The sequence below is a fragment of the Cheilinus undulatus genome, linkage group 17 (genome assembly GCF_018320785.1).
Source record: "Cheilinus undulatus linkage group 17, ASM1832078v1, whole genome shotgun sequence".
Classification (NCBI taxonomy): Eukaryota; Metazoa; Chordata; class Actinopteri; order Labriformes; family Labridae; genus Cheilinus; species Cheilinus undulatus.
In genome coordinates, this window is record NC_054881.1 from 3,701,686 (window position 1) to 3,724,121 (window position 22,436).

At 40.9% G+C, this 22,436-nt stretch overlaps 1 protein-coding gene across 1 annotated transcript in view; it reads left to right on the plus strand.

The window, feature by feature from the left end:
• Window positions 1-22,436, plus strand: part of grk3 (G protein-coupled receptor kinase 3) — a 122,939-nt gene that overhangs the window by 79,621 nt on the left and 20,882 nt on the right. The window contains exons 8-14 of the mRNA XM_041810410.1: window positions 5,745-5,836; window positions 5,928-6,027; window positions 7,361-7,439; window positions 7,977-8,107; window positions 11,889-11,983; window positions 13,850-13,957; window positions 18,470-18,536. Coding sequence (XP_041666344.1) covers window positions 5,745-5,836; window positions 5,928-6,027; window positions 7,361-7,439; window positions 7,977-8,107; window positions 11,889-11,983; window positions 13,850-13,957; window positions 18,470-18,536 — 672 coding nt within the window. The remainder of the gene's footprint in view (window positions 1-5,744; window positions 5,837-5,927; window positions 6,028-7,360; window positions 7,440-7,976; window positions 8,108-11,888; window positions 11,984-13,849; window positions 13,958-18,469; window positions 18,537-22,436) is intronic.

Genomic DNA, 22,436 nt, shown 5'->3' on the forward strand with positions numbered 1-22,436 from the left:
TCTGCTCAGACATATTTGTTGCATGAGTTTTAATAAAACCAAAGTTGTGTGTTAGCATAGATGCTAACATACTTGCCAACATGTAGGTTTTAAAATACAGGAGGTTTTTTTTGGCAATTGGTGGTGACACAGACATTTTTTGTAGGGATGTAAAGTCTTGAGGTTTTCCCCCTAAAGTTATGTTACGTTATGTTATGTGTTCATGCATATTTTTATACACTTACTTGTCATTGAATCAACTTCATTTTCACAGTCAAATAATGCCTCTGCCAAAATCATAGAAATTTCTCTTTTACATTCAATTAAGCTGATTTTATGTTAGGGTGCTGATTATTGCATGCATTTTATTATTATGATACAGAGAAGGGAAAGAGGCAGAAGAATGTACAATAAATGATAATGGGACGCTGTTCTGCCCTGTCATTTTCTGCTACCTCCCTCCTCCATGCAGCTCTCATCTCGTCTGCCTGCTTGTGCAGAGTTCAGCTCACTCCTGAATCAGGTCTCGGGTTGCCAGGTCACAGAGACAGAGGGGTTGAAATTTTATGTTGATGTGGATTGTGTGTATGTTACATGATCCGGCAACTTTGGTGTCCTCAGTAGGGGTGTCAACAACTAAGGTTTTTCATAGTCGAATCTGATTCGTCAGATTTTGCCTTTAGTCGACTAATAGTCAAACAGCGTTTCCGCTAGACTTTTTTGTCCCCAGACCAGCAGTCCTCAAGAATTCCGGCCATTTTAGAACAACTACTGGACATTTGCTTTAACACTATTTTGCTGCATTAACAGCAGCAAAACACGTAAATCTCTCTCTTATTTTTTTGTGTAAGTGGTTTAAAGTATCAAAATGAAAGCTGCGCGCTTTTCCTTACACACGCAGTCAGTTACACAATATACGCCCACGTTAAACTCATAAACAACAACAGTTAGCTTCACAACATCACCGTTAGCCTGTTAGCACTTTGGCCGCTACTATAAATTAAAAGCTTACAACAGCCAAATACCATCCTCCACCTACAACAACGAAGCATCCAAACACATAACAAAAGTGCTCTGTTAACTGAACACTGCGTTAGAACTCTACATTTCAAATGAAGAATGAGTCTTAATAGTCTAATATCAGTCCTCATGATGATATGACTGTAACCTTTGCTAAAGCTGGAAATCAACAATCCTGGTTTATTTGGACTAGTCCTGAAAAGACAAAAGCTCCACAGCAGATAGTCTGGTCCAGTCCTCCTCTCATTAATGGCTTATCCAAGACTACTCCTGCTAATTAGCCAGCGTAGGCCTCTCTCTCTCTGCTGCTGCATCGGTGTTTCAGCAGCTCAGCTATAGTTCCCTTCGTTTCAACCTCTTCATTACTTGCAGCGATGACACAAAATCCCTCCATACCGCTGATGATATTAAGCCTTTGGTTAACCAGGAAAACCTCACTTAGATTAAAATTCTGCTTTACGAGAAAGTTCTGGTCAAACTTTACCACTTTCCCTGCATAGTCCCCAGCTACTGAGCTTGCGCAGAGAGATAGGCTTACTTTGACGTCATCGTACATTTATAATTAGCCATGTGCTTGCCGTCTGAGGTGATAAACAACCCCAGCACCACAGGACAGTGGGTGGAGTCTGATCTGACTATGAGGCTCATAGTCGAATCAGACTCCTCCGAAGCGAATCGTCGAATCGCTGACTATTCCAGGTCAGCCCTAGTCCTCAGAGAAACATACAAAAGGTGTGATTCTGCATATTAGAATTAGCATTTTTCTGGCAGTCATAAAAATGACAGGAGTATCCCAGGAGAAATGACAAAACAGGAGATGGGCATGAGATTGCCTGAAGATATGGGAGAAACCTGTGAAAAACAGGAGTGTCGGCAGGTATGCACTAACATTAACACAGGATCAAGACGTGGTCATCAAGATACACTGGCAGAGCTCAGAAGACCTGGATTTGTCAATAAAACAACAACTAAGCTAACTAATGCAATCGCTAAATGGGTTTCCAAAGACTGCAGAGCATCAACTTTGTCTAAGACGAGGGACTTCACGGCCAGCAGTTTACATTCACTTTACAGTGGGAGTTACTTTGCACTTGATGTGTTTGTCTGCTCATCTAATTTGTAGTTTTTGGACTCTATTGCTCAGAGAATTAAGACATTATAATTTACAAAGCATTACAACTAAGCTGAGATGTTAAAGTATGAAAACTCCGATTTCTCATGATGATTTTCATAATTTTAATCCATCAGCCTCAAGTGTGAAAGGTCAAAATGCACAGAAAAAAAGCTGTGAGCTTGGCCACAGTAGTGTAATTGATATTGATGAATGATGGCTGTCAAAAATGAAGACTTTTGTGGAAATTGTTAACACTCACAAGATTTGACACCTCCAAAGAGTGTGATGTTGGGCAGCAAATCACAACAGTTTGGTCCCAGTTTGTTCATCTCCCAGTGTCCTCATGCAGCTCATGATCTGGTTTCTGTGGTGAAATCAATGCTCTTAAGCCTTGGAGCTGCATGCACCCGTCCTCCTCACCACATCGTCTCACATCCTTCGCTCTCTGTCGTTCAAGAGAAAACAAAACACCCTTTAGTTCCAGTCCATTTCATTTTCACATGTCTCTATTACACTTTAACAGTGAGTAGTAAAAACATGACATCACAGGATCAGTAACTCATTCATCGGGCAGCTCTAGTGACTCACTCTGCATCATCCGGATCAATAACAGCAGAGACGTCATGGAGCTCACCCACAGGCAGATGATCAGGAACATGAAGACTGTATGTTCACATTTAAAGCTTCATAATCAAGCTCAGGGTCAACATAATATCCTGACTATGATCCAGACCAGGATACTAGTGCATACAAACCCCCCCCCCCAGTCTGCCTTCAGTTACTCTTTAAAGGTCTGCGTTAGCGTGTGCTCACTTTTTAATGAGGAACATGAGAGCGACACCTTTAAACTGTGTTTAAACATTTGTTTACAAAGCTGGGTCAGATCCAGGTTCACTCATTTAGCAGATGGTGTGTGCTGAGCTGTTTATGATACACCCACCTTTTTATCACAAGTCAAAAGCTTCATACTTTACTGACATCTTGGCTAATTTAAGCTTTTGAAGAAAACAACAAGGTGTGATTGAAAGCAACAGTAAAAAGACATGGAAGCGGAGTATTTTCGTGTGTTTTAATCACCGATTCAAAGTGAAATGGAATTTAAAGATGCTAAGCTTTTGATTTGTGCCTAAATTGCACTGAAAATCCACAATCTAGGAGTGAATATGGGGTCGACATCATAACTGTGTTTGTAACTTAGCCCAGTCCACACGTAGGCTGGTATTTCATCTATGTTTTCAAATAAGATCACATCAACATGCTACGCTCTCAAAAACATTATTCACATTTAAGCACTTGGGATACACGGTGTTGGATTTATGCCGATATTTCCAATCCCATTTTAGCCGATACCAGTATTAGTCAACTCTGCCAAACCAAAGAGCCAAATGATTGAAAAAACCTTTGCAAGAGCCACAACATAAGTGAGGAAAAAGTGGCAAAAAGTGGGTTAAAGTTGCAATAAAAGTAAGTTAAAGGTAATTAAAATGTGTCAAAAAGTGGCAAAAATGGGTGTAAAGGGACAAAGTAGGCATAAAATGGCAACAACAGGGTGAAAAGTGACAAGAATGGGGGAAAAAAGGGCAGAAAGTGGCAGAATGGGTGAGAACTGAAAAAAAATAAGTTAAGGCGGGCCACATAGGGCTAAAATGGGCAAAAAGGAGCAAAAACTGAGAAAAAAATGGCAAAAATGGGGGGAAAAGTTGCATTTAATGGCAAAAGACAGCTTAACTGGGCAAAAGCATACAAACTCAAGCCAACTAAATAAGATTGGGAAACAAACGTATTAATGTGACTTGCAACAGATAATTTCTGAGGTCAAAGTTTCCCTTTTTTAAGGTTTTCTTGGGGAATAATATTACAAGTGAAGACAGACAAGAGCCACAAATCATCACAAAGGAGCCACATGTTGAGTATCACTGACCTATACCAATATATAAGTACATATACACCTTTTTAATTTAAAAAAAAAAAAAAAGAGTGTCTCGAGGTGTGCAGAGAGGCTAAGTACATTCAGATGTTAAGGGGTCACGATGGACCCCCTGGTTGTATGGCGCAACCTAGAAAATAGCACTGTTACATGCTTACATGCTGCGATGAGCATGCCACGGCAACAGTAGTCCTTCCTTTATTGTGCAGTTGAAACCACTCACTCAGAGACAGTGACTAACATGACCTGACTCTGCAGATTAGGGTTTGCTGATATATCAAGTACACTCGATGTATTGTGGATGTATAAAATGACTAGATCATGACCATCACTTATGAATTACATGGAAGTTGGAAGCCGTCAGCATGCATTTCTCTGGAGTTTTCCTTCTCCCACTGTCTCCTAGTGCCTCTCTCACAGCAGACGGCGCACTCCCTCGCCCATCCATAAATTTCTCTTATGCAAACGTGCAGTAGAAGAGCAGAAAGTGTAAAAAAGAGCAGAGAGTGTAAATAGAAAGCCAGGGTGAGTTAGTGGTGTGAAGAAACTGAAGTTTGAGATGGAGACAGATGTTTTGGGTAGGAAAAAATCAGCACTGGATCTGTCATCTGGCAGCGGCTCAGATTCAAATGGAAGATGTCCAACAAACGCGGTATTCTCTAAAATGTGTCACATGGTGACCCAGCAGCTAACAGATGTGACCACCCTGTGCACTACTGTGGACCTTATCTCAGCCTAACAGTTCTTTACATTGACAACTGGAAGTTGTAAAGTTCTAGCCTCCACAACTAGCATTTTCCCAATGATCACACAGGAGAGCTTCTTGCCCACAGCCTGGAAGATGCTCTCATGTCATGAACTTGTCAAAAAAATCGTCCAGTGTGCATCAGCACAGACAACTGGACTGATATCAAACGCTTGAAAAGTTTTTGATAGTGCGTATGTTTGAGCCAACATTGTTTTGTGGCTCATTTTTACTAATAACTCGCTAAATTCTGTGGAGAAACTGTATCTGTTACGCAGTATAGCCTAGCTTCCTAGCCGGTACAACCCATGAGTCCTTTTTAGAGGAGCAGTACTCACTGAAATCCCTGGAGACTACTGCCGCTACTACTGATGTGTACCTCCTACAGGTCGACTTCAAAAACACCAAAATATCCCTTTAATGCCACACATGGTTCAGTCAGTCTCTGACCAGAAGAAGTGTATCAGCTTTGAGCTCTGTCTGATGACAGACATGGAATCTGGACAATCCATTGGCTTTGTGAGGTTATGCATTTAATTTTTGATTTTCAGAGCTGGCCCACCATCCTGAACTGGGTCTTGTCCAAACGTGCAGTCCTTTCAGGCAGGGGTTGTGTTTTAGTGTTGTATGAAGCAGCAGTGACCTCTGTTGAAGTTTCTAATAAAAACCTCCCTCTTCAATACATTTTTGAAACAGTTTCAGCCACCTAAAATGCTGTTTGCATGTGTTTAAGATAGACCACAACAGAGAAAAACCTTCAGTTTTCAAAAATACATATCTACCTGTGGACTTGACTTTGTATAGTACTTTTTCTTTATTGAAATGTAGACCTAAATTAAACCTTTTCCTGTAAACACTGAAAATGTGATAAATATTAACTGCTTCTATCCCAGCCTGAAACAAACAGGTTTTAAGGTTTCATGTTCTAACCTCTGTTGTTTCCTTCTTCTTGTCTTCAGCTGACCATGAACGACTTCAGCGTGCATCGGATCATCGGCAGGGGCGGCTTCGGAGAGGTGTATGGCTGCAGGAAGGCCGATACAGGAAAGATGTGAGGAAGGACACGTTAACAAAATAAAAGTGAAGAAGATAATCTCGCTGTGACAGTTTTTAATCTGTGCTGTCTGCTGTTTGATCACCAGGTACGCCATGAAGTGTTTGGACAAGAAGAGGATCAAGATGAAGCAGGGAGAGACTTTAGCGCTCAATGAGAGAATCATGCTGTCATTAGTCAGCACAGGGGTGAGTTCTTTTCACTGTTGGCTCTTTCATAAGTCTACACTCAGACACTTTGAAGTACAAGCGTGCACAAAGACGAGATTTAAACGTCTTTACACTTTAAAAGGAGTCTAGAAAATAAATTATTTACATTTGTCTGGTGACCCTTTTGGAGGAGCCAGACCCTCCTCAGTCCTATGAATGTTGTAAAAGACCAATATTTCCTTAAGGTTTTCCCTCAGTGTAATTATTTTAAACTTTTAACCAGTGGAGCCTTAACAAAAATAAACAGGGAAATCATCTTTTGTCATTGCAAAGTAACACTGGAACTTTTCCTTGTGACTAACACCCTGTAATGTTGTTTTAAAAGATATTTTTTGTACACATTGACCAGCTTACAGTCACTGAAATCCTCTTCATCAATCATGCAGCCATGAGATTTTCAAGAGTAACGTTCCCACAAAATTTCCTGACTGATTTGTTCACACTTTACCCATAAAACAGGGAATTTTCCAGCCTTTGCCTGTCAGGATTGTACGAGAAAACTAGCAGGGAAATTTAGGTGTTAAGCCATTAGCTTAAAATTGATTATCCTTATAAGCAAATATGAACATTTCTGCTAATATTTACAACCTATATAGCATCTATAAATGTCAGCCTATATCAACTAAATATTGGCATCAATTAGCTGTAAATATCAGCTGATATCAACTTTAAATTTAAACCTACATAAGCAGTAAATGTCCCCCTTTTTTACTTTAAATGCTAGCCTACATTTGATGTCAATATAAGAATATATTGACTTAAATACTGGCCTACATCAGCTGTAAATATTGGCCAATATCAGCTTTAAATACTGGCCAGCATCAGTTGTTAATATTAGAATATATTTACTGTAAATATCAGCTTTGAATATCAGCCTATACAAACTTTAAATGTTCGCCTACATGTACTGTAAATATCAGCCTATATTGACTTGAAATGTTGGCCTACATCATTTGCAAATGTTGTTCTTTTTCACTTTAAATGCTGGCCTAAATTGGTCATGAATATTAGCCTACTTTAACCCTAATATTGGCCTTCATTCGCTGTAAAAAAATGGCGTATATAAACCTTAAATGCTGACCTATATGACCTGTAGGTATCAGCACATCTATATAATATGTTGGCCCTCATCAGCTGTAAATGGGGGATATGTACAAATAATTTTTGCAATTTTTGTAGTAACAACATAGCTACGTCTGCGAAATTAATCTTGTATATCCAATGTGCAAACATCTGTTATCTTGCAGCCCTAGTTTTAGTCTTGATACCTTATTCTCTGGTCTCATTTCTGTTTTTGTCTCCAATTCTGCAGGACTGCCCGTTCATTGTGTGTATGACATATGCCTTTCACACCCCTGACAAGCTCTGCTTCATCCTGGACCTCATGAACGGTAAGAATAACCCATATCCAAACGGTCTGGATTAAACCCCGAGCAGTCAGGCATCCTGTCATAAAAATCTGATTACTAACTGGTCCCAGACAGGCCTGGTTTCCCTCCCTCAGAGATCCAGAAGATCTTTACTTCACAGTTGATGCCTCATGTGTTAGCCTTCCCACCATCAAACATCAGGCGTCTTTAAACTCTCCTCACACCACATCACGAGTGTTTCCTCCTCAGGATGTGCCGTGTTCATCAGGGTCAGCGTCAGCAGCAGGCCTCACAATCAAAGCCTGAGTCACCTTCTGAAGAAAACACAGTCATCAGCACGCCGTCGTAGCTTCAGTAGTTCTATAAATACAGCTTGTCAATACATCTTAAGACTGAGTCGGCCCCAGTAGAGGGAAGAGTCACAGAAGGCCTCCCATTGATTCTCATTTTCTCCCCTGAGAAGATTACCACAACATATCGATGGCCATCGATCCAGGCATGAGGTGTTATGAGGTCACTCTGCAGCCTCTTATTCTGTGTGCTTGTTTTTGTGTTCAGGGGGCGACCTGCACTACCACCTGTCTCAGCACGGTGTGTTCAGTGAGAAGGAGATGCGTTTCTACGCCGCTGAAATCATCCTGGGTCTGGAGCACATGCACAACCGCTTTGTCGTCTACAGAGACCTCAAGGTAAGAAACTAGTCCAGACTCATGAATCAGCTTAATTGTTGAATTGTAAAGGTCTTTGCACACAGAGTCTGTTTCCTTTTATTTATGGCCCAAAACATTTACATGTGCTCAAGCCTTGCACACCTAGTCCAACACATTTATTTTTAATTTATTGCTAAAAGTACCAAAAAAAAAACTAGACAGCAAAATGTTTGCATGCTGCAGGAAACAAGCAGTGAGGATGATTTTGGAGCTCTCTGACTCCTTGAAAGAAAACACAGATCCATCCATCCTAACAGAGACATTCATATATCTTGTTTACTTGCTCGAGCATGTGTGCCACAGCGTCAGCTAGAGAGGGAGAGCGCAGCTTTTCAGTTTAGTGTCTTTGTTATGTGGCTGTGGGCATACATTTTGACCTTTTTCTGTGACATTGGAGGGTGATTTCCACGTAATGCATGAGGAGCATGGTGTTTAAAGTGAAGTTTCAGCGGAAGGAGAGAGAGAGAGGGAGCTGCAGTCACTGCCCTGAGAGGTCAATCACCAAAGACTTGGACATATATGAAAACAACATGCAGAAAATTAGACCTGTTTGTAAAAATAATGATTGACAAATGTTTAAGATTTAGAGTGCAAGCATGAGGAACACAACTTGAGATTGCAATTAGTTCTTTTACTGTGCAGCAGTTTTGAATGGAATAAAAAGGGCTCAATTTGCAATGGCCTTAATGCACTGTTAAGAAAACTGCATCCTGTTATTCAGTATTTCGGGATTTCTGAACAAATGTATTTTTTAGATTTTACAATTACTCCTTGTATTGCTTCAGCATGAATTAATGAAACAGGCTACATACAAGTGTGTTTCAATGGATCTACCCGGTAAACCCAATGAAGAAACTGGAGCACATGAATCACTTGTTGCCGTTTAATCAGGTGCAGAGGACTAACGTGCACTGTAGTTTGACTCTGATGAAGATGTTTCCTGTTCCTGTTAAAATCAAATAATAGCAGTTCACCAGTTCATGTAGTGGATGCCAGTTCGTAAAATGATATCAGCAACAGTTCATATAGCAGATGCCAGTTTGTAATGCATCAACAGTTCATGCAGTGAATGCAGGCCAATGTGCTGGAACTTTCTCTTCGTTTCACATTTTATGTCGTTTGTTTTATTTTTATTCACGAAGTGAAATAAATGTGCAATATGTGGTCAAATCAGTAAGCCTCTAAATCTATTCTGTTGTGTATAGTGTTATTTATATGTCAAACTCTGCATAAACGTTAGAAAGGTCGCTGATTAACACTTGCAACTCAGTGTCATGACGGTTTAAAAAAAAAATTCCAAAGGTATTAAAAAAAGTATTAAAAGGTATTAAATTTAACTTAAAGTTTGCTGTATACCCTGAGAACATAACAGCCCCAGAAATATTCAGCAAAAATATCTTAATTGCCCCCTTGTGGCTGGCTACAGTATAGGCACTGATACCAATTTTGAATATGTAAATCAGACCAAAATGTCTTTAATTTTATTAATTATTTCTTTGTTGTAACAATGCTTCTTGGAAATAAATCTTATACTGTTGGAAAGCCTGTTTGTAACCCTTTTAAATGATGCCACATTTGTAAGGATCATGCATTTGTGGGATGAGCAGCAGAGCTGAGTATGTGGGTTGCGCCCATGAAAAATGTGCCAAATTTTCTCTGCCAATGCCAAACAGCTGAATTTGCTTTTGCTATTGACTCTTGTTCTGAGCTTCTGGTACCTTAGGTGCTGCTAATCAGGTGCCTGATTGGCAGCACCTGTGAGCATGGGCCCTGCTACAATGGTCAATAGGGGTCTGCTCCAACAATCGGCATGCCACCTTTGACTGATCTGGATAGGGCCCGTACAATAGGGTAACCTTCAAGCTGGTGTTCTGCAAAACCAAGGTATGGCATTGTTTGGAGTGAACCCTAGTACCATCTCCAAACTAAAGGCTAAGTTCCATATAACGGGGGATGTCAGAGACAGGCCGTGAAGTGGGCGTCCCAAAAAGACAACACTCCAAGAATACTATTTTCTTACCCTGTCAGCAATAACTCTATCCTCCAAGATGACAACACGCTCCCCATCGGAGCAGGGTTTTTCAGAGACTATCTCAAGAATCTGGGAGTGGAGAGGATGGAATGGCCTGCCAGCAGTCCTGACCTCAACCCCATTGAACACTTGTGGGATCAGCTTGGGTGTGCTGTTGGTGCCAGAGTGACCAACACAACCACGTTGGCTGACTTGAAGAATGGGATGCCATCCCACAGCAGTGTGTGACCAGGTTGGTGACCAGCATGAGGAGGAGGAGCCAGGCTGTTGTGGCTGTGTATGGTTCACACGCTACTGATGCTCCTGTTTGTTAAATGAATAAATTGTTAAGTTGCCAATATGTCTTGTTTCTTCAAACTTCAATCATCCAATTCACCAAACACCAAACAAGAGTCAATGGCAAAATCAGCTGTTTGGCATTGGCAGAGAAAATTTGGCACATTTTTCATGGGCACAACCCACATACTCAGCTCTGCTGCTCATCCCACAAATGCATGCTCCTTACAAATGTGGCATCATTTAAAAGGGTAATAAACAGGCTTTCCACTGGTATAAGATTTATTTTCAAGAAGCTTTGTTACAACAAAGAAATAATGTACCAAACACAAATGTCCTTACTTTTTGTGCTAAGTTTAGTTAAAGACCCTTGTCCTAGGCCTTCTGCTATGTTGAGCTTTTAAACGTGTTTATTTTGTCCCGTGTCCTTGTTGAGTCATGTCTTCTTCCATGTATTGGTCTCTCTGGTTGCTATTTTTCAGAAACGTGGGTCACGACTTCTCATTAAGGAGAAGGTGATGGGTCCTGAGGCTAGACCAGCTGAGAACCATTTGGTGTAGTTTTGATGCAGAAGCATAAATCTAAGGAAGGATCTCTCTGTGCCCTCAGTTCATCTCTGTGACATTCATACTGAAGGCAAAACATCACAGGGGCGTGAATATTTCACCTTGGACTGACAGTCTGAATAGACTATTAGAGCTGAGCCTGTCAGAGACAAAAACAAGTTTAAAATATCAATCTTTGGTAGGTGTTTATGGGAATATATAACAGCCATTACTGCCTGTTTCACTGCTGCAGGACTGAGCAGTCTACTGGAGCAGATCCTAAACCGCTTGGACCTTTTATTCATCAGGAAGTATGATCATTGAAGTACTCAAGCAAAACTTTAAACACTTTTCTATGAAGCCATTAATGAGTCAGAAATGAATAATGGTGATCTTTAATTAATCAGATGATTTCTTTTATGCTGCACACTAAAAAAAAAACAGTTAAACATGACATTTATGAGTGGATGACCTGTCCTGGATGAAAGCATGACTCCATCCAGTGATCCACGGACGCGCCCCCTTTTAAAAGCCGTAGATTGATATCAGCTGTGTTTCCTGCCCTCCTCTGTTTTTCCTGGTTCTGCTGTTTAGAACGGTTGCCACAATAACAGACATATTCTGCTAAAAGTCAGGGAACAGTTTTAGGGCTTCAATAAACAGAGCAGCTGATAATACTCGTAGGCCGAGTGTTGGAGGAGAGAGAGAGACCGGGAGGATAACCAGGACTGGGAGATTTCTTTTATTGTCTGAATCCCCATCGAGTTCTCCTCCTGCTGCTACGGAAATTGTAACTTAAGCCATGAATTAGCGCGGTCTCCAACATTGTTTCCTTCACTTATGATCTTATCTCTGATACTCTCCATCAATATCACCCTCTCTATCCTCTCTGCCTGTCCTCCTGCAGCCAGCTAATATCCTGTTGGATGAGCACGGCCATGTTCGGATCTCCGACCTCGGTCTGGCCTGCGACTTCTCCAAGAAGAAACCCCACGCCAGCGTGTGAGTATCTGAGTAACACCCAAACCCTCAGGGGGCGGGGCTTCTTTCTTTTGATGTCATTTTTTCTGATGTCATGTATCTATTTATGCTTTTTTAAACTCTGCAGATATTTGAATGTTGCTTTATTGCTAAACTTGCCTTTTGAATAATTACCCTATCAGAGAGGCCTATTACCTCCACAGTGGATTTAGATTTGATCTTTGTGCACATTTAATCCAGTTATTACTGCTGCTATAATTGTATTGATAGTCACTTATTTTGAAGGGGAAGATTCTGAAAGTTGCAGGTGAATATGCTCACATCCTTGCATTATATTAACTCCACAGTCCAGTGGTTTGGTTTGACTAATCCTTATGTCACAAGAGAGCTTCTATTCTAGTCCAGATCCACAATTTTGTCATTATGATGGGAACAAAAAAACAAACAAATACGATTTATGACCTCTTTGGGCTCTTGTAGGGTGTAATGTATGGTTTAGAGCAGTGTTACTCAACACATGGCTCTCCAGCCACAGCCAGTGTCTTAATTTGAAATATTATTTCTCCAGAAAACCCAAAAGGGAAACTATGACCTCAGAAATTATAAATTAAAAGTCACAAGTCAGTTTAATTCCCACACTAGGCTTTTATTGTCAGTCTTTATTTTTTGTCAGTATTTTTCCATTGCCCTTATTTACATTATTTTGCCCCTTTTCTCTATTTTGTTGCTGCATTCCTGAACAGAAAAAAAGAGTTTTAGTGGTTGAATGTTATGCTTGATTCATTTCTGACTTCTCAGCACTTATGCTAATACTAATGCTGGATGGTCTCTGAGACAGGTGGTCTAATAAGTTTGTTAAGCAATGTACATGTCTGGGCCGAGTGAACATCATACATTTTTAAGAACTTATTTGAACAAGCTAGCCTTCACTTATCATTTTATTTATTTAAAGTTGATGTTTGAATACAACTCTTGACATTAAAATCCCACTGTGTGAAGTCGTACCCAATCAAATCGGAATATTTTACACTCCCCAGACTCTGGTGTAGGTGCCAGTCAGTATGGTTGTGTCGAAGACTAAAACTGAGGATATTTTGTCTCTGTTTTTATTTTATTGTAGTTAGTTTTTTAAGCACACCACACAGTTTTAGTTAGTTTTCGTGTTTTCGGTAAAGCTTAGTTTTTATTTAGTTTCAGTTAACTGAAAGGACTTTTGAATTTTAGTTTTAGTTAACTATAATAACCTTTCTTCTCACCCATTTTTTGCCATTTTGTCTCCCCATGTGTGCCACTTTTACCCAGTTTTAGCCATTTTATGCTTATTTTGCCCCTTTTCATCCATTTTTGCCACCTTTAACTTATATTTATTGCCACTTTTACCCTTTTTGCCCCTTTCCACCACTTAGATCAGTTTTAGCAAGGTAATTTCCAACAGTTTGGCACTTTGGTTGAGCGGGGTTGAGTAACACTGGTTTAGAGATCGGTTCACTATTGCAGAAATAAACTAAAGTAAAGCAGAGGGTGTTGTCTTCTTTCTAAAAGAGGTCCTTTCTGCAGAGATGAACAGCTGACCGTACATTTTCTTGCATATTATTAGACTCCTCCTAAATAAATCCATAAGTGGGCATAAAATATTAATCTGTTAATGATTTCTTTTGTTCTGACTAAAGATAAATGTGAACTCTATTATCCACAGCAGCTAATTTCAGTGCATACACGATAGTCTGACAAGAATGAGTGCCGTGGTGAAGCTGTTGTAATTTTCTGCCATTTTAACGAGAGATGAGGGGAAATATTTTATGACCCTTCATCTCAGTTGATATTAATCCCTTCACATGGAGCTTCAATGTGTGAAGACGTGACGTAGTGTTTCTGTGTTGGTTTCAGTGGCACTCATGGCTACATGGCTCCTGAGGTCCTTCAGAAGGGGACGGCGTACGACAGCAGCGCCGACTGGTTCTCCTTAGGCTGCATGCTCTTCAAACTCCTCCGAGGGTAACCACTCCACTCCCTCTTATCTCTTATCTCCCCCTCTTCTTCTCCTCCTCTCCCTCCTGTCCTGACTTCCTCTCTGCTTTCAAACCTCTCCTCCCTCTCTGAATCGCCTGTCTCTCCTTCTCCCCGTCTGCTTGGTGCGTGTTTGATCTGGTCGCTGTGCGAGCCTGTGTGCGTGTGTTTGTTTGATCTGGAGTGTGTAAATGCCACAGGTCTGCGCCCAGTAGGTCAGGAATCAGGTAAAAAGGGGGGGAGAGAGTGAGCGTCGAGAGGAAGAGCGAGCCGAAAAAGGCAGAAGAGAGTGTGTGACGTGTCTTTCCATTGATGTTTGGATCAGTGTGTTTGAACACTTTAAAGGAGAGGAGTGTGGTGGTCTTTGGTGAAAGGTTGGCTGCAGCAGAGATGGATGGAGATTTTTCAGCACTCTGAAGCAGTTTGTATAACAGTAAAGCTCCTTTTAGTCACATGAATTCTTTAAAAACAAAATTTAGACCATGGCATCCCTGAAAAATCTAAGTTTAAATCAAAGTCTTGATTGCAGTCGGTTTATTTTTATGAAATTATCGAGGAAGGTTGCAGGAATTTAGCAAAATTTTCAGTAGGAAATGTGATTTTATTGTGTCTAGAGAAGAACGGCTGTTAAGGTGGTTTTACATCAGAGACCTGGGCATATATCTGAGTACTTAACCCCAAAATATTGCTCATTTGAGGGATGCACAATATTATCTGCATTATATCGGTATCTGCAGATATTAGCAGATATGTAAAATTTCATCCCGTGTTTACAGCTGTTTTTTGGCTTTAAAGGCGTTTGCTCATTGATTCTTTTTCATTATTTGAACGGTTTGGACTGTCATAAACAGTGAAGATGTCTGTATGTTGGTCGTGAAATCACTTCTGGAGTTCTCTGCTGTGACGTGACGTCATCTGCAGGGAGCCTGGAGCAAATTTTCTTCAGTCATAAACAATAAAAATCAGTGAGGTTCAAACTTGAGACAGAGCAAAAGATGTGACAGAAGAAAGACGTGGAGATACATCCTTCAAATTAAAAGCATGTCATAGATTTTTTGACAAATCAGTTCTTCCAGGTTCACATCTGAAAATGGCTTTGCAACCTGGCTTTGGGTACAAACTCCCCAGTTGAGAACTAAGTGTGTTCATTCAGATGAAATATTATCAGAATCTCTTCTCATGTCCGTTGTTTCCCATGTTTTATAAATCAATAAAGATATGAATATCATCAAGTGTGTAGGCAGCCTCAGCTGTCTTAATTTACGCTTAAAGGGGACATATTATGCAAAATACACTTTTTCAGGCTTTTCCAACAAAAGTATGTGCCCCTGGCCTGTCCACAGTTTCCACAAGTACCAAAAATTCCACCACCCCTCTCTTTCAATACCTAATTAAATGTGTGCTAAATCAAACCGTTCTCAGATTTCCCCCTCATGACGTCATGTTGGGAGTTAGCCCCGCCCCCAGGTTCCATTGATCCTATGTGCTTGGAAGAAAGTTCTGCCCTCCTCTCCTGATCCTCCTCTCAGCTGAGGGAAGGATCACGAGAGCCACATCCACTAAGACACATCCATTTACTGAGTGGGGCGCAGTCAGGCAGCTTATTTACTTTTAAAGCCGCAGACACAGAACCAGCTCGTTCTGAGCAGGGCTGAAACAGAGGGGGTTTTTGGACATGCAAAAATCTAATACAGGCATGTTTTGGGGACCTCTAAGATGAAAATCTTGTCTTTAAGGGGTAAAATATGTGATCTTTAAAAAATAAGGCGAAGTGCTGATGACAAATCTTGTCGGACTATTTTCAAAACGCCCAAAGTCCATCGACAAATCTTTCTATTAAATGTCATATCATTTAATGTTACGGTTGCTATTGCACAGTGATCAGTAACTGTGTGTCTTTTGTGAGTTTTGGCTCGACTTTGGGAAATTCTACTAAAAGTTGTGTGACAAGAATAACCTCCCACAAATCTTACCCTCGGGCATGGCGGCATTACTTAAATACAGTATATATTTCATATCAGTCATGAGGATTTCATCCCTGTTAGCCTACACTCGTCTGTCTTTGATGCAGCCTTATATGAAGCCTTGTGATCTGTAGTATGTGCATTTTAAAGCTGAGGACTGCTGACTCCCCAGTTAGAGTCATCTGAGGTCACAGCTCCTCAGACGTCACACTGACCTGACTCTGCATCTTTAAGGAGAATAAAACCCTTATAGGGACATTTTATTCAGCCTGTGTAGGATAGATCCAAGCTTCAAACTCCCGATGTTTGCATTCAGGCTTTTGCTTCGGTGTAGGTTTAAGGAAATCAGCCATCCACAGCATTCAGACGTGGATTTATTGATCAGCATCCATCCTGTTTCCTCAGAAGTGCATTCTGCTCTTGTTTGGCTCAGGCTGAACAATCAGAGTCATTGAAGATAAAGCGAGGAAGCTGAGACTCTTACATTAAAGCTGCATGTCATTATATGATCACTTTCACTAAGTGGACTGCAGCGCTCTGTGCTGGATGGAGCTGCTGTTCTCTCTCATGAAAACGTTTGACTGATCCATGCGCACTCAGCTGAGGGCTTCCCAGATGAAAAACATGCTGAAGAATCCTTCATGTGAACTCGTTGGCTGGATTTCCTGTTGAGACATCCTCTGTTTTAAGATGAGCGCTCTGACACATTTATAATCTGTGATTTGAATAGAAAGAGGAGGAGGGGTAAACTTATGTCATAATCTGCCTGAAGTCCTGTATTTTCCTTCAAAATAAAATTGGATCTTTATCAAAACAGGAAGTTTAATTACACTTAGTTTAAGGTAGTGGAAAAATCCAAAAATGCTCCCAAACAAAAGGGAGACAAATTGCCATTAACTTTAGAAATTCTGAGATCAATTGCATTTTTTTACTCAATCATGTGATTGCCCTAATCTCTAAGAAATCAAACAAACTGGATTAATTTAAATTCCTCACCAAAGCCTTTATTTACTTTACTTAATCACATTTCAACACATAGTAACACTTGATTTACCTTCGCCTGATCATCACTTACCTTTAACCCTGGATGCTTGATGGACGATTCTGACTTTTAAGCTTCTTATTTAGCAAGTTGTAAAGAAGTTAAAGTTCTGGCTGGGGTTTTCATTTCAGAAATTAGTCTTGTTTTCTTGTGCTGCTAAGAAAAAACTTGTTTCTGCCGCTTCTATGCCTCTGATTGATTATGATGAGGTTTGAAAATGCATGCATCTTCTCAATGCCTTAATTCTCTGGATACCACAAGGCCTTAAGGTTGATAACAAATCTGAAGTCCTTAACTCATCATTGTATCCTGTGTTACCAAGTGATGGCCTTTTTTGGCCACTCATGGGCTAAATCAGTGGTTCCCACAGTGGGGTTGGGGGTCCCGAGACAGTGAAGGAAGGTAACAGGATGCTTTCCTTAAAAAAGAAAAAATGTTATATGATTTATAATCATAAACTTTACTATTGTAAAAAACTGTTAAAATAATTTCAATTAAAAAACTTAGTAATCATGTGATATTTGTGCTTAAATATAAACAAAAGTTATAAAATCTACTGCTGACAAAGCTTCACCTCCTCCACCCCAGCCTCCTCCTTTAAAGCATAAAGCTATTTGCACCCTCATTCACATTCATGCTACTATGGATTAATTGCTTTTGAACTAATTTTTTTGCGTTGAATATGCTCTGTCATATATGTGTCTGTCCGTATGGGGCTTTCTAGTCATGCACCCCCTGGAAAGTGAAAGCATGCTGCTCTACTATCTCAGGGAGCATCTTTAGAGCAGATCCTTCTCCATCAAATAAGACTGTTGATCCATTTTGCAGTAAAATGGTTAAATGTGAAGAGAGTGTCCCTGATTGTTGAGTTTTAATGAGAACAGGTCGATAACCTCTGCTAAAATCCTCAGTATAATAAATCTTGTTTATATAAATATTCCTTTGCAAATGTTCTATGCACACAAGCATTCATATTTTATTCTGTATTCCCATCTATTGAACAGTCTGACTGTTAGATAGAGAACTGTATTTTACAGTCCAGTTTGATTACATGCATGCTTAAACAACAGCACTGTAGAAAACTAAAGGGACTTTGTGCTTAAAAAGGTCAAAATTTCTGTAACCATCCTCCGATACTCGACACTCTAACACCCTCTTAAAGCTCCGAGTCAGCACTCGAACATGCAGGTGGTTAATTAGAGTGAGTGAGATCTGGGTCATTTCAAATTACCATTCCTTAATTCATGCTGCTGTAATATTTATGAGCGTGCTGCGCCGCTTTTGACCAAGAATGATGAGAAATGAGGAGGTTTGAAAGGTGTGACTGTGAGCGTGTGTCGCATCGATTCCTTGGTTTTTCTATTTTTTGTGTCCTCATCTTACCTCCCCCCTCCTCCCTCCTTCTCCCTCAGTTACACACGGTCACAGTGAGAATGTCTCTCTCTCTCTCTCTCTTTCTCTCTCTCTCTCTCTCTCTTTCTCTCTCCTATTCAGGCACAGTCCCTTCAGACAGCACAAGACCAAAGACAAACACGAGATTGACCGCATGACGCTCACCATGGTAAGACGAATCTACACGCCACACAAACGGTGACAAACTTACACACGATGGCGGATCCACATATGACATGTGTCTCTATGTAAACAGGCTGTAAACACAAAGGCAGCACGGCTCTTTACTTAACCCTGAACACATGGGTTTGGCTGTGTTTGCCTTCCAGTAATACCAAACACACACAGATGTTTATATCCTTTACATACTGTATTATTGTCTGTGAGGAGAGCATGCACGAGACTCAGGTCCACATGTGAGAGACTTACCTGAGCCTCTAAAGGTGTCAGCTCCTCTGACAGAGAATAATGTCTTTGTTTTGGAGTCGTCTTTCACTCTCTCTGCCCGGTCTGTGTTTACTCTGCCGTGTCATGTGAACACAAAGGAGATGAAGCATATGACAGAAACCCGGCTTAGATTAACTGGACTGGCAGCCAAACTAAGAAAGTGAGTAAACGCCCCCGGGTCAGATGGATTTACAGCCTCGTCCAGGTCAGGATCAGCCATGCAGGCATGCTTTTGGAAAAGAAAGGCTCTTAAAAATGCACTGTGCATCAAAATTTCATCAGGTTTCAATCTGTTTAAAGTCCTAATAACTGTAGTTTTTGGTTCTTGTGTCTCTGTGAGGTTTGAGCCTCACTGAGCAGAGAGGAGTCTGTGTTTACTTTCAACTGAAAGGAAAATTTCTCTGAGCTCACCTTAGAGGAGAATATATAAAAAATGTAAAGATTTTTAAAGCTGTGCCCTGTTTTTATCTTGCAACATGGATCAGCACCCATTCTGGGCACTCCGTTATTATGGCTCAATCCCAACCACCCTAGCCATGGCACATTCACATCTACTGGTAGGGTGTCCTGATTCCTGCTGAGATGGAGGCGTAGGGGGAATTTCTAAGACTACATAGCCCTTCAAATGGAGACTTATTTTAGAGACTCCAGACTGTTTTGGCAAATCTATGAGAACCTTGCAAATCATTGGAAGAATTTTAAAACAGTGACAGAAATGTCATAATTAAATGTTGTTTCAATGCATTATGGCTGCAGCCATTGTTATGGTAAAACAGGATTCTTCACAGTGGAGCCAGTTGGTAACTCAGACTCTTGCTGAAGCTCGTCTGGAGAAAAGCAAAAACAGCTTTTCTAGGAATGCATAATATATCTGCATAATATCAGTATTGGCAGATGTGAAAAGTTCTGCAGATGTTGACAGCTGATAGCTCAGCCGTAAATTACAGAAGGAATCTTTAATCTGTCTGAAGTATTGGCAACTGCACCATCAGGTATAGGTGGCCGTCTTGAGCGCCACACTCAAGGAAGCCTACTGTGAGTCCTGAACATTTTAAATGAAAAAATAAGTTACAGGTGGCAAAAATGGTCAAAAAGTGGTAACAATGTTGCAAAAAATGAGTGGAAAGTAGCTGAAGTGGGCAAAAAGCAGCAATAGTGGCCAAAGGGGGAAAAAATGGCATTCATTGGCAAAAGGCAGCTTAAATGGGCAAGAAGTGTCAAAAAGTGGCAAGAAAGCGGGGAAAATGTGCAAATAGCAAAAAGTTAGATAAAAGGGGCCAAATTGGTTAGAAAAAGGGCCAAAAGTATTACAATAGTGGTGAAAAGAAATGGAACAATGGGCTCAAAAAGAAGAAAATGGTTTAAAAGTGGCAAAAAAAGAAAAATAAGGGGGAAATTACAAATAAGGGCGATAGAAACATACAGACAAAAAACAAAGGTTGACACTTAAAGCTATAGCTGCACAAGAGTGTAGCTTACTTAGGTCTTAGGTCAAAGCTGACTTTTTTTAAGGTTGTCTGTGCGAGATAACTTCAAATAAAGACATAGAAGAGCCACAAATCATCACTAAAGAGCCACGCATTGAGTATCACTGTTGTAGAGCATTTTAAGAAGGCCTGGATCACAGTCTCCATTTCAGTTCATCCCAAATGTGCTCGATTGGGTTGAGGTCATGGCTCTTTGCATGCCAGTCAAGTTCTTCCTCATGAAAATCTGTACCAACACATCCGATACCTACCAGAGCAAAAGTTGTCATCCATCCCAGGGGCTAGGTGTTTGATTCGGTTACTATGGTAACGGGTCTGATCAAACCGCCTGAATTCATTTTTTAACAAGTATGACCAAAAACTTGCTAAAATTCTATCAAAGTTGAAAAATCTGTTATCTCTGTCCCTACGCCGCCGAGTTTTCTTTTGTTTAAAATCAGAGCAGAGGGAGGCTATCCAGATTAACTGGGTATGACAACACTCCTTGAGTTGTGTTTCCAGGAATCAGAGGCGCGTTATTGAGAAGAAAGTCAGCAGTGTGTTATCTGTGTGATTGTCCGTCAGAGAAACACGCTGCTGAATCTTTTGATGTCATGGGTCAGATGGAGCCCCCTCTCAGGATGAATGGCGTCCATTGAGCCCACCCGGTGACATATCTGCTCTCGCCCACTCCTTTATTTTCTCCGTCTTCACATCAGAGGCCGGAGAGCTCTGAGAGAGGGCGACATGTTGTGTTTGAGCGCCGACGGGTTCACCGTGACAAACTGCAGAGGGAATTTTTCACCACTGCTTCGCTCGTCCTCGCTCCGCCTCACTCTCGCCGGCAGCAGCAGCAGTTGTCCGTCAGCGTGGCGCTCGTCCAAATCCGCGCATCCGTTTATGTGTTTTGTCAGGACGTGAGGCATGGAGACGGGCTGCTTCCTCCCACACGCAGACTCATGCAGGCGTTATTTAGCAGAGCAGGACCTCTAAACAGAGAAAGCATCATCTTCTGTATCACAATAAATCCAGATTACCATTTTAATCTAGCCACTTAATCTGGTTTATCCCCTTAATCCTTGTCTGCTGCTGTGTCTGTGAGAGAGAGGGAGTGACACAGGCCTGAGAGGGCTAAAAATACTTCACTATATGTCTTAATGTTTATTAAACGTGATGAATGGACTCATTACATAAACACGATGGAAGCAGAGCACAGAGAGGGACCAGGACCAAGAGCCAAGACAGGAAGAGATGGATAGAAGAGAGGGGGGAACAGATCTGGACGACTGTCCAACTGAACGTGAAACCCATCAGCAGAGAGAGAAGAGGCGGGGAAAGACTCGGCGAGGTCTCCAGGGGCCTAAAATGACACAATCTAAGCTTTTAAAGCTCTGGGAAACTTCTTCAAAGAACTATTAGAGCTGACATTTTTTAGAGATTATTACCATCCCCTCCCCCTTTGTTTACCAAAGATGCAATAATCTAAATATTTGTGATGCTGTTTGTCAAAGTTGTATGGGTGTTTATCTTTTTTCTCAAGAAGTTCAAGATCCACTCAACTTTTTTACTTAGATAATAAAAGGTTCGACACACAATACTGTGAGTTATACAGCTAGAAAACCCTACAGCATTAGTATAAGACATTTCCCCCCGAGAGGAGTTCATGCACTTGCTCTGCAGTCATTTCCATTTTGTTTACATTCCTCTATCACTACATTTCCTGCACATTTAAGTTTGTTCTTACACAAGACAAGTAACTCCCCTTTATTGTCTAGTCAGTTTAAAGTTTGTTGATATATCCCATCTAAAACCAAAGAATGTGTCTTGTCACCATTGCTTTCATTACATGTTTATGCCTCTGTTTGAAGAGGAGGACAGTGGTTAGGGTTGGAAAGATTGGTGGAGAGACATGCAGGAAAGGAGCCACAAGTCGGACTTGAACCCGGGCCGCCTGCCTACATCGGGCTCGAGCAAAACTGCTTGACTTGCGCCCCGAACTTGTTTATTGTTGACTTAGAACAGGGCTGTCAAATTCAAGGCCCGGGAGCCAAATCCGGCCCGTGGTGCAGTTTTACCTGGCCCGCAAGATCACATCATGTTTGAATTAGAACTGGCCCGTAGGTCTGAGGTCTGCAGATTTCCTCCAGTATAGAAAT